This window comes from Carcharhinus amblyrhynchos, chromosome 10 (genome assembly GCF_965287045.1).
Source record: "Carcharhinus amblyrhynchos chromosome 10, sCarAmb.v2.hapA, whole genome shotgun sequence".
In the NCBI taxonomy this organism is placed as follows: Eukaryota; Metazoa; Chordata; class Chondrichthyes; order Carcharhiniformes; family Carcharhinidae; genus Carcharhinus; species Carcharhinus amblyrhynchos.
In genome coordinates, this window is record NC_137333.1 from 54,292,177 (window position 1) to 54,312,703 (window position 20,527).

At 43.8% G+C, this 20,527-nt stretch overlaps 1 protein-coding gene across 5 annotated transcripts in view; it reads left to right on the plus strand.

The window, feature by feature from the left end:
* Positions 1 to 20,527, plus strand: part of rab30 (RAB30, member RAS oncogene family) — a 144,902-nt gene that overhangs the window by 81,816 nt on the left and 42,559 nt on the right. For all 5 annotated transcript variants that reach the window (XM_080197083.1, XM_080197081.1, XM_080197078.1 and 2 more), the window contains one exon: positions 8,537 to 8,637. In XM_080197083.1, coding sequence (XP_080053209.1) covers positions 8,545 to 8,637 — 93 coding nt within the window. In that variant the 5' untranslated portion in view covers positions 8,537 to 8,544. The remainder of the gene's footprint in view (positions 1 to 8,536; positions 8,638 to 20,527) is intronic.

Sequence of the window (20,527 nt, forward strand, 5' to 3'; positions counted from 1 at the left end):
GTGCCGCACCTGCGCAAAGATATTTTGGCCTTGTAGGGAGTGCAGAGGAGGTTTACTAGGCTGATACCGGAGTTGAGGGGGTTGAGCTATGAGGAGAGGCTGAATAAACTGGGCTTGTACTCGTTAGAGTTTAGAAGAATGAGGGGAGATCTCATTGAGACGTATAAGATGATGAATGGGATGGATAGGATAGAGGTGGAGAGACTCTTCCCGCTCAAAAAAGACAGTAGGACTAGGGGGCACAGCCTCAAGATAAAAGGGGGGCAGTTTAGAACGGAGTTGAGGAGGAACTTCTTCACTCAAAGGGTGGTGAATCTCTGGAATTCTCTGCCCATTGAAGTGGTGGAGGCTGCCTCGCTAAATATTTTTAAGACGCGGGTTGATGGGTTTTTGATAAGAGAGGGGTTTAAGGGTTATAGGGAGAGGGCGGGAAAGTGGAACTGAGCAGTGACGGATCAGCCATGATCTTATTGAATGGCGGGGCAGGCTCGAAGGGCTAGATGGCCTACTCCTGCTCCGATTTCTTATGTTTCTTATGTTACGCTTTAAATTAAGTGAGAAACCAGGGATTTCCCAGCACGTTCCATCAGGGATGAGCAACAGTGAAGAACATTTATGCTGCAAAAACACTTCCAGAATAGACTATTTATTATAGATTACTATATTTCAAAAGCAACCTAATTGCTTGATTGTCATGTCTACAGCTTGAATGTGTATGGTATGGATAGCACATAAAGAGCACACTTGATTGAATACAGCAGAATCCCTTGCTGCAAATGATGGTTTAGTAGTATTTTCTGACTTTGACCTAAACTGCCTATTGGGATGTACTCACTAGCTTCATGTTGCAGTTTTAGACATCTGTGTCAAAAAGTTCAGCTCTGGACAAAACCCGTGTGTGTGTGTGTGTGTGTGTGTGTTTTGTGCTGTGCACTGTTTGCAAGAAGTTGTTCTATTTTACTGTTCTTGCTGCTGCTTGCTCATTTACATACAAATTTTAGTTAAACATTTTGGAATTGTAAGCAAAAGATAGTTTGAAAATACAAATGATACAATCGATTTTTTTTTTATTAACCCATACCTATTGATATATCGACAATGTTGCGCACATTATATTATCATGGTTTGATCATTTCCACGCCCTCATTTTTTTTTCAGTATTTGCTTACAAGGACTGACTTCAAATTTAATTTGTATCCATTTTATCTCTACGTTGTTTGGGACCCTGAAAATTTTGACTGCTTGTGTTAATTAGATAATAATTCATTGGAAATGGCCAGCCAAGTTTTAAATCAGATATTTGCAGCTGGGTGGAGGGACCAGAATTAAATTTGTCTGGGGTAATGTGGGTTACGGTGAATGGTGATTTAGCAAACCATTATAGTATGTTGATTTTAGCTCAGTTGGCTGGATAGCAACACTGGCGAATTTCTGCTCCTTGGACCTAAAATATCTGACAATAAAATGCCGCCCCTACTACCTTCTGCAGGAATTCACCTGTTTTCCTGACAGCAGTTTACATCCCACCCCAAGTGGAAGTTAAGTCTGTGCTAGGCAAAATACACACCACCACAAATAGCCTTGAGACGAAACATCCCGAGGCCTTGTTCATCGTGGCTTGGGACTTCAGTCAGGTCAAGCTCAGGAGCATCCTACCAAGATACCACCAACATCCCTCCTGTTCCACCAGTGGCTCAAACGTCCTGGACCACTGCTACACGCACATTAGACATGCTTACTGTTCTGTTGCCCACCCATACTTTAGCAAATCAGACCACAAGGCTGTGCTTCTGCTCCCGGCTTAAAAACAAAAACTGAAAGGGAGAATCCGTTAAAGAAAATCGTGCAATGTTTGTCTGAGGAATCGGATGATCTCCTACAGGACTGCTTAGAGTCAGTAGACTGGTCAATATTTTAAAACTCTGCAATCGGTCTGAACGAGTATGCCACTACAGTAACTGACTTCATTAGTAAGTGTGAAGAATTTCTGGCCTCCCCGATTGCCTGGATCCACATCAGTTTGCCTATCACTGTAACAGGTCCACAGCAGATGCGTTCTCCCCAAACCTACACTCAACCATGGAATATCTAGATAACAAAGGCACCATAGTGGGTTGGATCTCAAACAATGAGATGGAGAACAGGAAAGAGAGAGAATCTGGTGAAGTAGTGCGACAAACAATAATCTCTCCCTCAATGTCAACAAAATGAAGTAGCTAGTTATCAACTTCAGGAAGCGTAGTGGAGGACATGTTCTGTCAACATCAATGGGGATGAAGTGGAAGTGGTTGAAAGCTTCAAGTTTTTAGGTGTCCAGCAACTGCCCCCCGCCCCCTCCCATACCAACACTATAGATAAGAGATCCCACCAATGCCCCTACTTTCTCAGGAAACTAAGGAAATTTGGAATGTCCACCGTGACTCACTCCAACTTTTACAAATGCACCATAGAAAGCATTCTTTCCAGTTATATCAAACTTGGTTCGGTTCCTGTTCTGTCCAAGACCGTGATAAACTGCAAAGGGTAGTGAACGAAGCTCAGTTCATCACTCAAACCAGCCTCTCATCTATTGACGCTGTCTACACTTCCTGCTGCCTCAGAAAAGCAGCCAATATAATCACGCATTACCCCACCTCCTTTCATTGGGAAAAAGACACAAGTCTGAGGACACATACCAACCGACACCAGAACAGCTTCTTTCCTGATGCCATCAGACTTTTGAATGGACCTACCTCACATTAAATTGATCTTTATCTACACCCTAGCTATGATTCTAACATTACATTCTGCTTTCTCTCCTTTCCTTTCCTTTCCTTCTCTATAAATGGAATACTTTGTATAGTGTGCAAGAAACAATATTTTTCATTATGCCAGTACGTGTAACAATAAATCAACTCAGCTGTTCAGTGATGAGCGATGACAACAGCTTGGGTTCTATTGCTGCACCGGCTGAGGTTATTCATGAAGGCCTGTCTTCTCAACCTTGCCCCTCACCTGAGGTATGGTGATTCTTGGGTTCAATCACCACCAGTCAACTCTCCCTCTCAAAAGGAGATCAGCCTATGGCCATCGGATGGTGGCAACTTTAATTTTCCTTACAGTAGTTGATCAAATTTTCTTTGGGGGGGGCAAATCCTCACCTTTGGCAAACCTCAATTTAGCAACACAAAAATGCCTGTGCTAAGAATTTGTTCGGACCTGTTTACAGGCATGGGGTTCATGATATGGGCAACCCCGTACTCAATGGAAGTGTTGCTCATCTCCATGATGATGGTGTTCAGTCTGCTCAAAGCTTATAGCTGGCAGGGAAGAATCAATGATGAGGCAGGTTGATCTCCCTGGTTAGAGTTGCGTAATGAATCGGGGTATCCAATGAGGTTAAACAGAGGCATCGCCTTGTGCAATTTTTTTAAAAACCATCTTGGCCTTTTTGCTATGATGAAGTGTCAGATAAAGCCCAAGATGGGTTGCAGTGCCTCACCTTGGATCTTGTTTGTCCCTGTTGTGGGGACCATGAAATTGGATTCAGTTTTTTCTGTGGAGGGAAAAAAACCCAGCATACTTCAGCAGGTGGCCAATGTTTGGGTGAGGTTGGATCCGACTAAGTTAGCCTGTACTATTTGAAGGATAGATGCAATCTGGTTGCATCAGGTGTTAGAACGGTTTGTGAAAGTATATATCATAAGGAAGAAAGAGGAGCAATGGACCTGAGAGAGAGCTGCCAGATTCTCATGCACCACTGGTGGGGGAAAAAAGGAGACATGTCATGTTTACACTCGGGGTCAGGAAGCTGTCCAGGTTTGCAGATCAAAGGGAATGGGAACAGATAGGCATGATGTGGATATGCTGGCGTTGGACTGGGGTAAACACAGTAAAAAGCCTGACAACACCAGGTTTAAGTCCAACCGATTTATTTGATAGTAAACTCACTAGCTTTTGAGGTTTCCCTCTTCAGGTGAATGGGCATTCACCTGGAGGGAAACCTCAAGCTAGTGAGTTTATCAACAGATAGGCACACAGGTCAGTGCAAGGAGTCCACCTGAGTACCTGGTTGTAGTGCAGAAAAAGAAGTTTACTGACCTTGCACAAGTGATTGAGGTCAGTAAATTCATTTTTAAAGACCATTTCCTATACATTGTGCTGCCAGCCTCTCACTGTCCAATACACCACACCCCATTACTCCATCAGCATTCTTTATCATGAAGAACTTGTGCCTAACATTGTTATGCTCCAACACTCCCTCACTTACCAGTGTTGTAGGCCTCACTCCCATAACTTGCAACTTTCACATACTTTCAGTAGTGGCAGTCACTTCAGCCAAATACATTGCAACACATTCACTGACAAGTGCAGGGCATGGTGGCACATAATAGGGCAGAGCAGGAGAGAACCAGAGGGAGACAGACACAGCTGCTTCTTCTAAGCCCCTTGGAGGAGATGGTGCTTTGAGTTATCGTTGTGGTCAAGGCCTTTGCAACCAATGCAAGATGACTGCATGTTGCTGCCTTATCAACTCTCGCCACACAATTTGGTATGACGTACAAGCTACTGATGGTATGGCCATTTTTTTTCACCCTCTTCCCTGCCCTTCCATAACCCTCCCCTTTACATTTACTCTTTCAGATATCCAAGAGCATCATGTGGGCAGCCAGTGCAACCTGACAGTGAGAGGCAAGTAAAAAAAGCAGGAATTTGAGAAATAAGTACTACCTCTTGACCTGACGTTGCCACTAGCATAGATACTGGCAGTAATGTATGTATTTTAGAATGTGGAAGTGGCATCAGCATATGGCATGTCACCAGGTACAAGATGAGTGCCATAAGACCAGGGAAAGGTTAGCGCATGTGCAACTTCCTGGAGGGCAACACCCCATAGAGTTCTGCTGCAGAGGACTCAGAACTTCAGTGAGGCAGCATCAGGATGAGGCTGTTGGGCATGAATATGGAAATGCTTGGTATATTTGGTGAGCCTGCCAGAAAGCCTGCTGTCACTGGGAGGAGCCCAGTTCCAACTTGGTAGTGACTCTGTGACAGCACCTGCAGACCCAGCTATGTTGCAGTGTCTGATGGCTGATCTCGGTCCCAGCTTTCAATGAGCACAGGTAGAAAGTGTGTATCTGACTGTTGCATTAGAAACTCAGACTGCACTCATGAGGTTTATATTGTTTTATGTAAAGGTAGCATGATGCCTTCCAGTCTCAGACTGCTGCCATCTCATCATAGTTGTAAATGTCAGTTCTCCAAACTCTTAGCTGTTCAGCAATCTGTGTTTCAGGAGGTCACTAGGATTGCAGAGCTGCCCTCCTGGGATAGTGATGCAAGCTCCATTGTACATGGTCCTTCTGTGGTCTTATGGGATGACAGCATTCACCCTCCAGTGAATACCTCTGCACCTGTTAGTGAGCTAGCCCACATTGCTGTTGTCCATGCTAAGTTGATGCAGTCTGAAACCATCCCAAGGCTGAGAGCTGCTCACAGGCATCCTGCAAGACCATCAGGAATCTTCCCCATTGAAGGTCAGCAGCCTTCCAACAGTTTTCCTCCAACCACTGGAGTGTCAATGCTGAGGAACATTAGGCCAGTTACAAGCGATAAAGAAATGGACACGGATGATTAGTTCAGATTTGTCTGTATTGTTAGAACTGTGATTGGATAAAGTTGTTGTCAAGTGGTTCTCTTGTTGTCAGGATTTTGGCTAAGAGAATGCTGTGACCTGAAATGTTTAAAGCTAGGCAATGAAGGATAGACTGGAACCAGATCTTTCCACACTTTTATACATGAGTGGTGCACATTACAAACATGTGGGTTTTCAAACAACCACCATGTTTTTAGTCTGTTTCAATGAAAAGGAGTACAATGCCCAGTTAGCATCTGAACAAAATTAATACTCTGTATAACAATTAACACTTGTAATGAAAAGGTGGGGCCAGTGTGAAACAATGATGGTCAGCAATTGTTTTCAAGGGAATTCAAATCTGAGCTGCTCACTGATAGTCTAGATGCCTCTGCTTTGTCCTGAGGTTCTTGTTGAAAGCCTAAGGGCAAGTGTTGTGCTTTCACAATTGCCAGCTTGTGCAATACCCAGCAGACCACCACTAATTTAAAGACATGTACTGGAAGGCTTCCCCATCCAGAGTGATCTAGGCATTGGATCCATTACTTGAGAAGGCCAGGCCTTTTTCCTGGTCACAGAATGGCTTTTGTTATAGGAGCAGCGTCCACATGTGGTCAGAGGGAGGCCAAAAGCCAGGTGTAGACTGATCCCCCTTCGCCAGCCAGCTGCTCTCTGGCTTGACTCTAGCTTGAATACGGCAGAAATGGCTGATCGGCACATCACAAAAGCTGCATGGCAGCTGCCAGGATAAAGGGCATTTGCTGACATGATGGTCTGCACATGATCACAAACCAGCTGCACATTGAGGGATTGGCACCCTTTGCAGTTGTGATACATCTCCTGTTGAGTTAAGACATCTGCAGAATCGTGTGAAAGCAGTTGATGACTCCCTGTACCATGGGTAGTTGTGCTACCTTGGTAAAGCCACGTACTTCCTGCTTTTCTCTCCTTGGACAGAAGTTCCTCGCATACACCACCTCTGGTCTCCTTGTTGCAGCAATGTATGGTTAGCTGGATGTTTTGGCACTGAGTTGGATACAACTTGGAAATTTCCTGGTAAAGTTTGTTTATTAGTCACAAGTCGGCTTACGTTAACACTGCAATTAAGTTACTGTGAGAACCCCCTAGCTGCCGCACTCCGCCAGTTCGGGTACATTTGAGAGAGAATTTAGAATGGCCAATGCACCTAATTTGCATATCTTTCGGACTGTGGAAGGAAACCTGAGCACCTGGAAGAAACCCACACAGACACAGGGAGAACGTGCAGACTCCATACAGTGACCCAAGCTGGGAATCGAGCCCAAACCCCTGGTGCTGAGAGGCAGCAGTGTTAACTGCTGTGCCACCATGCCACTCTATATGTAGCCCAGTCCAGTGAGTGTCTCTTTGGTGAATTGTCACTGCCTCAGACACTTCTGGCTGAGGTGGCTGTGGGAAACATGCTCTGTCAAGCCCCTAATTGGGCGTGGTGTTCTATTGAGAGCCCTCCTCTTTCTCCCTTTGTGCACAGCTTCTTGTTGTTTCCTCCTTTCCCTGTCATACTGGTGCCCAAGAAGAAATGGAACTATAACCCCATGACTGAACAAATTTTCTGCTTTGTGACCTTTAAACTCTTAACTCCTTGCAAAGGTCCAGTGCCCCACACTTCTGGCTCCAACAATATGTGCAAGCTCCATCAACAACATGATACATAATGCATTGCTAACCATGCAGCAGAAAAAGTCATGAGTACCTCACCTGGAAGTTCCCTGACGGTGCCTTTTTTAAATGGGGGTCCCTAAAGCAGCTAAACTCATTCAGCTGTGAGGGTTCAAGAGGGTCTTTTTGGATCCTGCAGGTCCAAAATGGTTCCAAATCAGGGTTAGATGCTGACTAACATGACCTGGCCACGCTAGTTCTACTACTGTTGTCTTTCCTAATGAGCTGATTGGTGCTCCATTTCCAGCTTTCTCTCAATCCCTCACCATTTTTATCATTACCTTTGTAACCTAGAATTAAGCTTTGACTAAATTTCTGCTGTAAGCTGTAGGCATTGTTAGAGGGTAAATTAGCTGTGGAATGGAAAATTGTTGTTGTTATGATGGCAACAAAGAACATGGGAGAATGTCAATAGACCTTCCCGTGGGCTTTGAATGCAAACTCCCTTATTGAGTGAGTGGAGGCTCTCCCAATGGGAAATGAACAGCTTGAGTTTAAAACCCATTGCTTCACTCCAGACTGATACCTGGGGACTTACAGACTATTGACTTGGCTGCTGTAAGCAGTGGGTGCGGCTCGCTCCTGAATTATCATTAAAGGTTTTTGGTGATAAAAGACTGGCATTAGTGAAATTATTATAGTTGCTCAGTTCATTATCATGTTAAGGAGCATTTGGAGTTGACCACCTTTTTCTGTTTTGTTCGATTTCCACTGAGATTCTCTAAAATTTAAAATTAAGCAAGGGTGAGCCTTTTAGATAACATGCGGTTTACACATGCCTGTTCTAAAAATTCCCTGCCATGATTGCCTGGCTGTCATGGAACACTGGCATAAACTACAGATGGAAGTGGGTAGAAATGTTTAGGCTCTTTCTTTAATACACTTTGAACAAGATTAGAAATAACTGTAATGAATGGATTATAATTTTAATTGGACCTCTTGAGAATCTGACAGTAGTCAATATAAAACTATACAGACTAATGAAGTGCATAAATGATGCTGAAAATAGCCTTGAACCTTCTTAGTGTAATTCCAGTAACAATTCTCATTTTTAATGTATTTAATGTTATCAGAAATTCTTATTTATTCCAGCAACATGACTGACAACAAAAGGGCACCAAATGAATTCCTTTTTTCTTAAGAATTATGACTGATGTTTTCCTTTCTCAATTTGGGTAGCTTAAGAATATTGGTTAATTTGTAATTTTTTTTGTCCTCCTCTAGGTGTGTAAATGAGTATGGAAGATTATGACTACCTATTTAAAATTGTCTTGATTGGAAATGCTGGCGTAGGAAAGACCTGCTTAGTACGGAGATTTACTCAGGTAAGAAAGTGGGAAAACTGGATGTTAAAATGTCCATCTTGGGATTATTTTCTTAAAAGGTATGTATATTGCTGCAGCAGTATTCAAGCAAAACTCTTATAAAAATTGATTATGATGGACTGGACACTGTCCTGATGGTTAAAAAAGCATCTCCCTCGCCAGGTTCTGATTTTCTCAATTCTTGAATGGCCAGCTTTCCAGGAGAGAACAAAAATGCTTCATAGATACTCTGAACTTATTTTTGAAATACAGCAGCATTGACATTAATGATTGGAAAGAACTCGCTACCAGTTGTTCAAAATGGTGACAACTTGTCCATCAAACTGTATTATGCTTTGAGTCATGGTGTAGTAATGATGAGGCAAAAAAGAAAAATTAGCAAATCCAATGTTCTATCACACTACCTCATTGGGTGTCCTGCCCCATGTGCCCTCTAAAATAAAATATAATATTGATTTTTAGCTGTGCTGGAAAACACATTGCTGATTGTGTAGCATTGTTATTGCAGAAACCAAACAGGAAGGGGCCATTTATACGCTGTTGGAGAGTTTTCAGATAACTATTTGATTTTTCATTATGGCTTCAGACTAAGTGAGTAATTGGCTCTAAGGAGAGAGTGAGTGGCTCACTGCTTTGCTCCCTTCCTGGGAAAGAGATTCAGCAGATTTTTGTTGTTGCCCAAGGGACTACCATCTCCCTTTAGTCCTTTGGTTGGTTAAAATCAGTAACAGAAAATAGGAGAATTAGCTGTTTTTGGAGGCCCCTGCTATCATTTATCTGGTTGAATAGTGAAGGGGCAGGTAGACTAAAATGTAGGTCATGATGGGATTACAGTAGTTGGCCACCATGCCAGGTTTTCCTGTAGTAGTTGATTCTATCCAACCTGATTTTAGCAAGAGGGTGAAGAAAAATTTTAGACTCCAGAGTATAATCTTAGGATTCCAGTAACTTTTTTTTGCCACGTGGTTTACTTGGCAACCTTTTCTATATTTCACAGTTACATCTAATAAATTATATAATTCCAGCAGTAGATTTATTATCAAATGTCTTATTTTCCTGTGCTGATCAATATTGTTTTTCCATCGGTTTGTATTTCAGTGTATTGGAATTTTTGTTCCCAGAGCATAATTATTATCAGTGCAATTCTTACTACGTAGAATGGCATGAAAGTTGCATTGCAAATACAGGCCATTCAACCTAACCAGTTTGTTGTTATTCATGTTCCCATTCTTTCACCTATACTGCTCCATATCCTATTTTTTTTATTTCTTGATGTGCTTACCTATCTATGCTATTGTGCTTCAACTATTCCATGTGGTTGCAAGTTTAATTTTATCATATCCCTACAGTACTGTACGTTCATTACAAACACATCCCTGCCAAAATAGGATACCTGTCCTCTATCTGTCACCCCTCAATTTAAAGCTATGTCCCCTCATGCTAACCATCACCATGTGAGGAAAAAGGGTCTCACTGTACACCCTATCTAATCTGATCATCTTGTATGCCTTATTAAGTCACCTCTTAACTTTCTCTCTAATGAAAACAGCCTCAAGTCCCTCAACCTTTCCTCATAAGACCTTCCCATCATACCAGGCAACAATGGATATGAATTTTTTAACTGCATTTATTAGAGATACCATCTTTGTCTCCTAGCTTTAGACACCCCTGGAAGTGGAATCATTTTGGATCAATACGTAGTAATGCTGCTGGACTAATAATCCAGCGGCCCAACAGCTGGTGGAATTTAGATTCAATTAATAAATACGTAATTAAAAGCTGGTCTTACTGTCAGATTGTTATTAAAAGCCTATCTGGCTCACTGTTTTTTAGGGAGGTGTCACGTATCAGTATATTATGAACTTTCGGTAGATTTTAAGTGGCTGCTGCAAATCAGGTGACCTTTGGCATTTTGAGCTGCAGATGGTCCCAAGTCTCATAGGATATGCCTAATTAAGTTGGGATATTCACGACCATCTAGGGAATTCACACATCCCTTTGTTTAAAGATGACATATCAGCAAAAGAACTGTGGCATTCCAGTTAGCTCAACTTCCTGTTCCATTATGGAGGACAAAAGAAACATCGAAATACAATGGATGTGAATAGATTCCATCAGCTTTCTATTGTGTCCAAACCAGACTGGTTGAATTTCAAGGTGTCAAATAACACAGGATGAGTATTCATCATTTGGTGGCTTTTAAGTCGTTTTGTTATCTACTTTGAAATAACAGCAAGAAGATATTATGCAGTTCCATCAGAAAAGCCTTCCAACCAGCTGCAAGTCACAAAGCCTATGGTGACCAAGTGTCCTGGCTTTACCTGGACAGCTCCAAGTTTTCATTCAACAGCCTGGTGCCCTGACAAATTCCTCAAATAGTTCAAATGTCCCCATCCTATCAAAGATTTTCTGTCGCACTTCACTTTTCTATGCACACAGCATTAGCATTTCTTTTTTTCACCTCCTCCTCTCTGCCTCATTCTTGATTTACTACTGTTGGTGAATCCAAAAACGACCCCTCTTGGCTGCACTCTGGGAATCAGACTGCTGTCCACTCAGCAACCATAAGTAGCTACACTAGGATGTTCTTGCATGTATATAAATTCTTGCTTGTGCCCAGAGCTGGGGCCTAGAGCAACCCTCACCCCTTCCAATTGAGCTGGTTCTCAACTGGACAGGTTTTTGGTGCACTTTTTGATTTGTCTTTCAGTGCCCTGATTGGCCATTTCATCAGAATATTCCAACTGGGAGAGCTGGAGGCGAGCAGTGCTGTTTACATAGGAGTAACTGGAGGAGGTAACTTGAAGGAGCTACAGGAACATAGAACGTAGAACATTTAAAGCGCAGCACAGGCCCTTCGGCCCTCTATTGCGCCAATCCGTGAAACCAATTTAAAGCCCATCTAACCTATACTATTCCAATATCATCCACATGTTTATCTAAGACCATTTAAATGTTCTTAATGTTGGTGAGTCCACTACTGCTGCAGGCAGGACATTCCATGTCCTTACTACTTTGAGTAAAGAACCTACCTCTGACATCTGTCCTATATCTATCACCCCTCAATTTAAAGCTATGTCCCCTCATGCTAACCATCACCATCCGAGGAAAAAGGCTTTCACTGTCCACCCTATCTAATCCTCTGATCATCTTGTATGTCTTATTAAATCACCTCTTAACCTTCTCTCTAATGAAAACAGCCTCAAGTCCCTCCACCTTTCCTTGTAAGACCTTCCCATCATACCAGGCAACATCCTGGTAAATCTCCTCTGCACCTTTTCCAATGCTTCCATGTCCTTCCTATAATGCAGCAACCAGACCTGTATGCAATACTCCAAGTGCGACTGCACCAAAGTTTTGTACAGCTGCAACATGGTTCTGAAACTCAATCCCTCTATCAATAAAATCTAACACACCATACACCTTCTTAACAACCCTATCAACCTGGGTGCCAACTTTCAGGGATCTATGCACATGGACACCGTGATCTCTCTGCTCATCTGCATTACCAAGTATCTTACCATTAGCCCAGTACTCTGTATTCCTGTTACTCCTAAAGTGAATCACCTCACACTTTTTGACATTAAACTCCATTTGTCACCTCTCAGCCCAGCTCTGCAGCTTATCCATGTCCCTCTGTAACCTGCAACATCCTCCCGCACTATCCACAATTCCGCCGACTTTAGCGTCATCTGCAAATTTACTAACCATCCCTCTACACCCTCATCCAGGTCATTTATAAAAATGACAATGACAGCAGTGGCCCCAAAAACAGACTCTACACCACTAGTAACTGAACTCCAGGATGAACATTTCCCATCAACCACCACCCTCTGTCTTCTTACAGCTAGCCAATTTCTGATCCAAACCACCCTCAAGCCCATGCCTCTGTATTTTCTGTAATAGTCTACTGTGGGGAACCTTATCAAATGCTTTACTGAATTCCATATACACCATATCAGCTGCTTTGCCCTCATCCACCTCTTTGGTCACCTTCTTAAAGAATTCGATAAGGTTTGTGAGACACAACCTACGTTCATGAAACCGTGCTGACTATCCTTAATCAAATTATTCCTTTCTAGATGATGATAAATCCTATCTCTCATAATCCTTTCCAAAACTTTGCCCACAACAGAAGTAAGGCTCATTGGTCTATAATTACCAGGGTCGACTCTACTCCCCTTCTTGAACAAGGGGACAACATTTGCTATCCTCCAGTCTTCTGACACTTCCTGTAGACAATGATGACATAAAGATCAAAGTCAAAGGTTCTGCAATGACCTCCCTCGTTTCCCAGAGAATCCTAGGATAAATTCCATTTGGCCCAGGGGACTTATCTATTTTCATTCTTTCCAGAATTGCTAATACCTCCTCTTTACGAACGTCAATCCCATCTAGTCTAATAGCCTGTATCTCAGTATTCTCCTCAACAACATTTGTGTTTTTTCTGTGTGAATACTGATGAAAAATATTCATTTAGCGCCTCTCCTATGTCTTCGGACTTCATGCACAACTTCCCACTACTGCCCTTGATGGGCCCAAATCTTAACCTAGTCATTCTTTTATTCCTGACACACCTACAGAAAGCTTTAGGGTTTTCTTTGATCCTACCTGCCAAAGACTTCTCATGTCCCCTCCTGGCTCCTCTTAGCTCTGTTTAGGTTTTCCTGGCTAACTTGTAACTCTCAAGCACTCTAACTGAGCCTTCATGTGTCATCTTGACATAAGTCTCCTTCTTCCTTTTCACAAGAGGTGCAACTTCTTTAGTGAACGGTTGTCTTGCTCGACCACTTCCTTCCTGCCTGAGAGGTACATACTTATCAAGGACGTGCAGTAGCTGTTCCTTGAACAAGCTTCACATTTCAATTGTGCCCATCCCCTGCAGTTTCCTTCCACATCCTATGCATCCTAAATCTCGCCTAATGGCATCATCATTTCCTTTCCTTTCCCCCAGCTATACCTCTTGCCCTGCAGTATATGCCTATCCCTTTCCATCGCTAATATAAATGTAACCAAAATGTGGTCACTCACCAAAGTGTTCACCTACCTCCAAATCTAACACCTGGCCTGGTTCATTACCCAGTATCAAATCCAATGTGGCCTAGCCTCTTGTTGGCCTATCTACATACTGTGTCAGGAAACCCTCCTGCACACATTGGACAAAAACTGACTGTCTAAAGTACTCGAACTGTAGCATTTCCAGTCAATATTTGTAAATTTAATGTCCCCCTTAACAACTACCCTGTTACTTTCTCTCCTATCCAGAATCATCTTTGCAATCCTTTCCTCTACATCTCTAGAACTTTTCAGAGATCCATAGAAAACTCCCAACAGGGTGATCTCTCCCCTTTCCTGTTTCTAACCTCAGCCCATACTACCTCAGTAGACGAGTCCTCATTAAACATCCTTTCTGCCACGGTAATACTGTCCTTAACTATGCCACACCTCCCCCTCTTTTACCACCTTCCTTAATGTTACTGAAACATCTAAACCCTGGAACCTGCAACAACCATTCCTGTCCGTGCTCTATCCATGTCTCCGAAATGGCCACAACATCAACGTCCCAGATACCAACCCATGCTGCAAGTTCACCCAGCTTATTCTGGATGTTCCTGGCGTTGCAGTAGACACGCTTCAAACCACCTTCCTACCTGTTGGTACACTCCTGCGACTTTGAAACCTTATTCATAACCTCCTGTACACTGGAGCTACAATTCAGATTCCCATCCCCCTGCTGAATTAATTTAAACCGTCCCGAAGAGTATTAGCAAATTCTCCGCTCCGCCGCGCGCCCCCCGATATTGGTACCTCTCTGGTTCAGGTGTAGACCATCCCATTTATAGAGGTCCCATCTACCTCAGTGCGCCCCAGTTATCCAAGTATCTGAATCCCTCCCTCCTGCACCATCCGTGTAGCCGTGTGTTCAACTGCTCTCTCTCTCTCTCTCTCTCTCTCTCTCTCTCTCTCCCTATTCCTCACCTCGCTGGCACATGGCATGGATAACAAACCAGAGATACCAACTCTTTGTCCTAGCTGTAAGCTTCCACCCTAACTCCCTGAATTTCTGCTTTATATCCCCATCCCTTTTCCTACCTCTGTCTTTGATGCCTATGTGGACCACGACTTGGGACTGGTCCCCTTCCCCCTTAAGGATCCCGAAAACACGATCCGAGACATCACGGACCCTGGCACCTGGGAGGCAACACACCAACTGCGAGTCTCTCGTTCCCACAGAATCTCCTATTTTTCCCCGTAACTATGGAGTACCCAATGACTAATGCTCTACTCCTCTTCCCCCTTCTCTTCTGAGCAGCAGGGACAGACCCTGTGCCAAAGATCTGTACCCCATGGCTTACCCCGGTAAGTTAACCCCCCTCCCCACCCCCAAACAGTATACTTGTTATACCGAGCAACAGCCACAGGGGATCGCTGCACTGATTGCTGCTTACCCCTTCTAACAGTCACCCAAGTATGTTCATTTCCAGGAGTAACTACCCCTCTGTAGCTTTTATCTGTAACTGTCTCTGCCTCCCGAATGATTCTAAGAAGGTGGGGAGTTAATTAGCTCAGTTGGCTGGATGGCTTTTGTGATGCAGAACAACAACAGTGTGGGTTCAATTCCCATATTGCTGAGGTTATTCATGAAGGCCTGCCTTTTTCAAACTTAGCGTTGGCCTGAGGTGTGGTGATCCTCAGGTTAAATCATCACCAATTGGCTCTCCCTATTAAAGGGGAAAGCAGCCTATGGTCATCTGGGACGAAGGCATCTTTACTTTCTAATTTATAGGTGATTTTTAGGAATGCCCTTTTTCTTGTTGCATTCTTCTTTCTCACGCATTCTCCTGCTCACCCCTCCATGGGTACCTTCCCCTCCTTTTCCTTTGTGTCAAAAACTGCAGGTGAGGGCCTCTGGTTTGTAAAAAAAAAACAAAAGGCTGTGGTTTAACTTCCATCAATCAGGCTTAAACTCTGTCAACGTAGCAGTCAGGATCAATGAGGTACTGGAGGGGCATACAACAATGAAGGGAAATAAAAATAAACACAGGTGGCAAGGAGATGATAGAAATCCATTCAGCTGGTAGCTGAATCTTTTACAAGGCACTATGTTGAATTTGTTACAGATCAAAGGCTTCAAGTGCAATGGAGAGGGTTTCAATGATCCCAGCTTGCTGGGAAGCTTCAGCTTCAAAACAAACCTGGGTGCATACAATGGGGCTGAGTGCACAGTTGTGCACACAAATAGGGCTGCCTGAAATTACCCTGCCAGGCGTGATCTTCATAGCTAGAAGGGGCCTTCCAGCCAAGACGCCCCCATCCTGGCAGAGTGGCAAGGTCAACCCCTTGCCCTGAGCCCACCCAAACCCCAGGACCCTTCCTCTGTAGCCTGGCATCAACAGATAGATAAATATCCACTGGACCTACTTCCATACGCTCCTAAGCTGCCAGGGGATAGTGCATCGTGGACATTGTTAGGACATGTGGCCTGGATCAGGGACTCAGGTTCGATTCCAGCTTGGATCACTGTCTGTGTGGAGTCTGTACATTCTCCCCATGTCTGCGTGGGTTTCCTCTGGTTTCTTCCCACGGTCCGAAAGACATGCTGGTTAGGTGTATTGGCCATGCTAAATTCTCCCTCAGTGTACTCAAACAGACGTCGGAGTGTGGCAACTAGGGGATTTTCACAGTAGCTTCATTGCCGTATGAATGTAAGCCTACTTGTGACACTAATTTAAAAAATAACTGAAGGGAGCTTGGGTGGGGTCTGAGGAGGAAGGAGGCCTGTAGTGGAGTTGTGGTGGGGGGAGGGCACAGAAGGTGAGTCAGGCCAAATTACCCTCATGCTGTGAGATGTAAGGGGCATGGTTACCTGTTGTTGTTTGTGGGTGGGGGGAGATGGTGTGGAGAGGATAACTGCCTTTGGTGAGGGGTTGGTGGTGCTCCCCTGGTCAGTGGGATGGGGGCGGGGAGGTGGGGGGGGGGGGGGGTTGCTGGGGTGGGCCAGCACCATTAATTTTTTGTGGGGGAGGCCTGTCTGTGAGGGCAGACATCAAAGTATCTTTTAAAAATGGCGGCCCAGCCTCAAAACAGCAGAGCTGACTGGTAGGTTGTCTACAATGCATAAATTACCATCTGTCAGGTGGTAGAATTCCACCTGTTTGATGCATGGCACTTGTTTCCAATTTGGGAATATGTGGGCAACTTGTTAGTTTTGGTATAAACTTTCTAGATCTTTTGCCAGTGCCACTTTATGGTATGTTTGTTTTTTGCTATCGTGTTTGAGAATTTAAACTATAGATATGTTAGCACTAGTAAAGTGATCCCAAGAATTTATTTGAGAATAAGGGCATGTTCGTTCCATTTGAAGGTGGACCCAGAGGCTTTGTTTTTGGTTTATTTCTTCAATTTCCCTAATCTGACAGATCTATCTGGCTACTTCAGTTCTTTCATAATCTCTGGATTTACTAGGCAGTGTGTTTAAAATTAGTGGAGCTGCAAGACATGCAATTAAAAGTGTTGTTCCGGAAGGGTTTGGATGACTGCCACCGAAATTTGATAACCAGAACAGTGAAATGGGATTGTGTCCGAACGATGTTAGAATATGAGAAAGCCCAGACCAGTTGAAGATTTCATGGAAAACTATGGGCTTGCATCAGATAGTTAAACTTAATTGAAATCAATTTGATAACTTGCTCATGCAGGGATTTGATCTGAGCTGCTATTTCTATAAGATGGCTTGTTTTGTATTCCTCTGTCTCTTTCAGTCTCCTTTCTATTGTTGTTCTCTTAGGTTTATGAGAGACATTAGATGTAGCATTAGACAATTAAGCATCAATGCAGTAATTTTGTATTTGCTGTCAGGAGAGCTTTCCTCCTGGGTAAACTTGAGCTCCTGTATAGTTTAGAAAGATTTAGCTAGTTTACAATGTCATCCTACTGAACTGATCTTCCTTCTTTTAATTTTTAGAGCAGCACTTTTGTGTTGATGCTATTTTTAAATTAGCTTTTTTTGTGTTTCAAACCCTTTCCCTTTGTGACAACACAGCAAGTAACCTGCCACATGGCCTCTCCACATATTAAGTGTATGAGAGCAGACGGAGGAATAACTTGTCTTCTAGAGGTATTTTTGTTGTTATTTTCTCTTTTCACCAGGAGGAGATCAGTCTCTCTGTCTACCTGATGTTAATGGTATTAATAAGCTTGGAAATTTATTCACAAGGGGATTTAACAGGTGAAGCTATTCCACTGTGTATTGAAGAATAGCTGTTTGCCTGAGGAGCTGATACTTAGCTTTATTTTCAGCTGCTGTCTCTTTTTAACCTCGTGGTTTCCATTTATATTAGTTTATTTGTTGTACCCCAGAAGGAGTGTGGAAGGTGTCATTGTGGTAATTCTACTGATCTAATGCCCTAGAGACACAAATTTAAACCATGACATCCCACTCATCCCTGGTTCAAGGAGTTCAAAGTGCGAAAAATTGGGGATCAGCAGGCTCCCGATTTCTGTCTCCTTTCGTTGAAAATAGCATTTATTCTCTCAGCTCTGTCCCCGCCCAGGATGCTAGCACTCTTTCTCTACTGAAGCTTAACCAAAAGGTGCTGGAGGTGGAGTACTACCCGCACTCAGACTTTGTTTTTAAAGCCTTCTGGATTCAATAGAGTTCAACAATTTCAAAATCCTCTACCCAATTTTTTTCACTGGCAGCTTTTTGTTCCTCCACTGTTTCCAGATTCTTAGCATTTTGAAAATACTTTGATCCATCTTAGGCCCAGATGAATTATTTCAGACTACAGCTTTTCCCATTCAAGCTACCAATTTGCAACTTTCTGCTTATATCCACACTCTTAACTCCAAGTCCTTCTATTCCTTCATCGCTGATCAGTAAAGCTAATGAAGAGCTGAGGCCCCAATACAGATCCCCAAGGAACACTGTTGATCACATCCTGTCAATTGAATTGCATGTCCGTTACCCTATCTCTGATCTCCAAACAAATTCTTTACCCGTTTTAAATAGGTTGCGTAATACACTCGTTGTTAATAGTTGCTCGTATAAAACTTTGAGTTGTCCGAGGGTCTGTATCAAAAACATCATTCGATCTTTCCCTTGCCTAATGTAGGCAAGCTCCTCCAACATTCAATTAAGTTGGGTAGACGTGAGTTAACTATTACACATCATAGAATCCTGACATTGCAGAAGAAGACCATTTGACCCTTTGAGTCTACACCAAAAACAATCCCACCCAGGCCCTATCCCTGTAACCCTATATATTTTCCCTGTTAATCCCCATGACACTAAGGGGCACTAACCTATGGTTTAGATGGTTTGGCCAAATCCACCTAAACATCTGGCAGAGAGTCAATACTGCCTCTCTGCCAACTGTTTTTATCCTAAATGCTGTTCTTTATAATAGATTCTAATAATTTCTCCACAACAGGCATGAGACTGATAGGTCTGTTTGCTGGAGCAGAGACAGATAAGAAATTACCTGTTTAAAAACCTGTTTAAATAAGTTTAAAGCACTTTGTAGTAAGAACTTACCTTGTAGAACTGTTTAAATCATTTAAAAGCATTTTTGCGGGCTTTTTGTATTTACTGCTTTAAGAATTCTAAGGGAGTGGTTTAGCAGGGAGTTGTGGGGGAGCAGGCTTTAAAACAGTGCCAGGTTTAAAAGGAGGCCTGGTGTAGACAGCGGGCAGCGGAGTGAGAGGGAAGCAGAGTGAGCTACTAGGGCTTAAGATCAAAAGGGCTGGGGAGAAAAAGGGGCCAGGTAAGCTTGTGTGGAAATTTTCAATATTACTACAGTGAATAATGGAGGGGCATGTGATGTGTGGTTTCTGTATGATGTGGGAACTGGTGGACCCCAGGGTCCTTCCCAGTGACCATGTCTGCAGTAAGTGCAGGTTGCTGGAGGAGCTCCAGCTCAAAGTAGATGAGCTGGCCTCTGAGCTACAGACACTGAGGCTCATCAGGGGGAGAGAGGGTGCCATTGTCAATGGGGTGCAAGTGACATCCACCCCCCCCCCCCCCCCCCCCCCCAGACTGGCTAACTCTAAGGGTCAGGAACAAGAGGGGGCTGCTGAGAGGAGGAAGGGGGGTGGGGAGCGGCGGCCTCAGCCTCTCAATCTGCGTAACAAGTTTGAGGTTCTTGCTTCCAGTGTGGATGAGGAAGAGGGAGGCGAGGTCGGTGAGCAAACTGCACACAGTACAGTGATGCAGCAGGGCATAGGCAAGGACAAGGTGAAAAGGAACGTAGTAGTAATTGGGGATAGTGGGGTTAAGGGTATTGACACTGTCCTTTGTCACAATGACAAAGTGCACAGAAGGGTGTGTTGTCTGCCTGGTGCTCAGGTCCGGGATGTCGCATCTGGGCTGCAGAGGAACCTGGAGTGGGAGGGTGAGAATCCGGTCTTTGTTGTACATATGGGTGCCAACGACGTAGGCAAAATGCGAACTGAGGATCTGGGGAGGGAGTATGATAAGCTGGGAATGGAATTAAAAAGTAGAACCGACAAGGTGGTTCTCTGGGCTACTGCCTGAACCGAGTGCAGACGGGCATAGGGTTGATAGGATTAAGGAAGTGAATGGGTGGCTCAGGGATTGGTGTGGGAGGAATAGGTTTGAATTTATGGGGCATTGGCATCAGTATTGGGGTAGGTGGGACCTGTTCGGGTGGGATGGGGTTGGTCTGAACTGTGCTGGGACCAGAGTCCTGGCGAATCGTGTAAAGAGGACTGTAGACAGGGCTTTAAACTAATTAGTGGGGGGAGGGTGCGAGGGTAGGTGACATTACGAGGACTAAAGTTAAGGAGATGGTACAGGTAAGGGAAGAGGCCGAGGATGTCCCAATAATGAAGGGAGTAGGGGGCGTGAGTATGGTTGGTGGCATTTTGG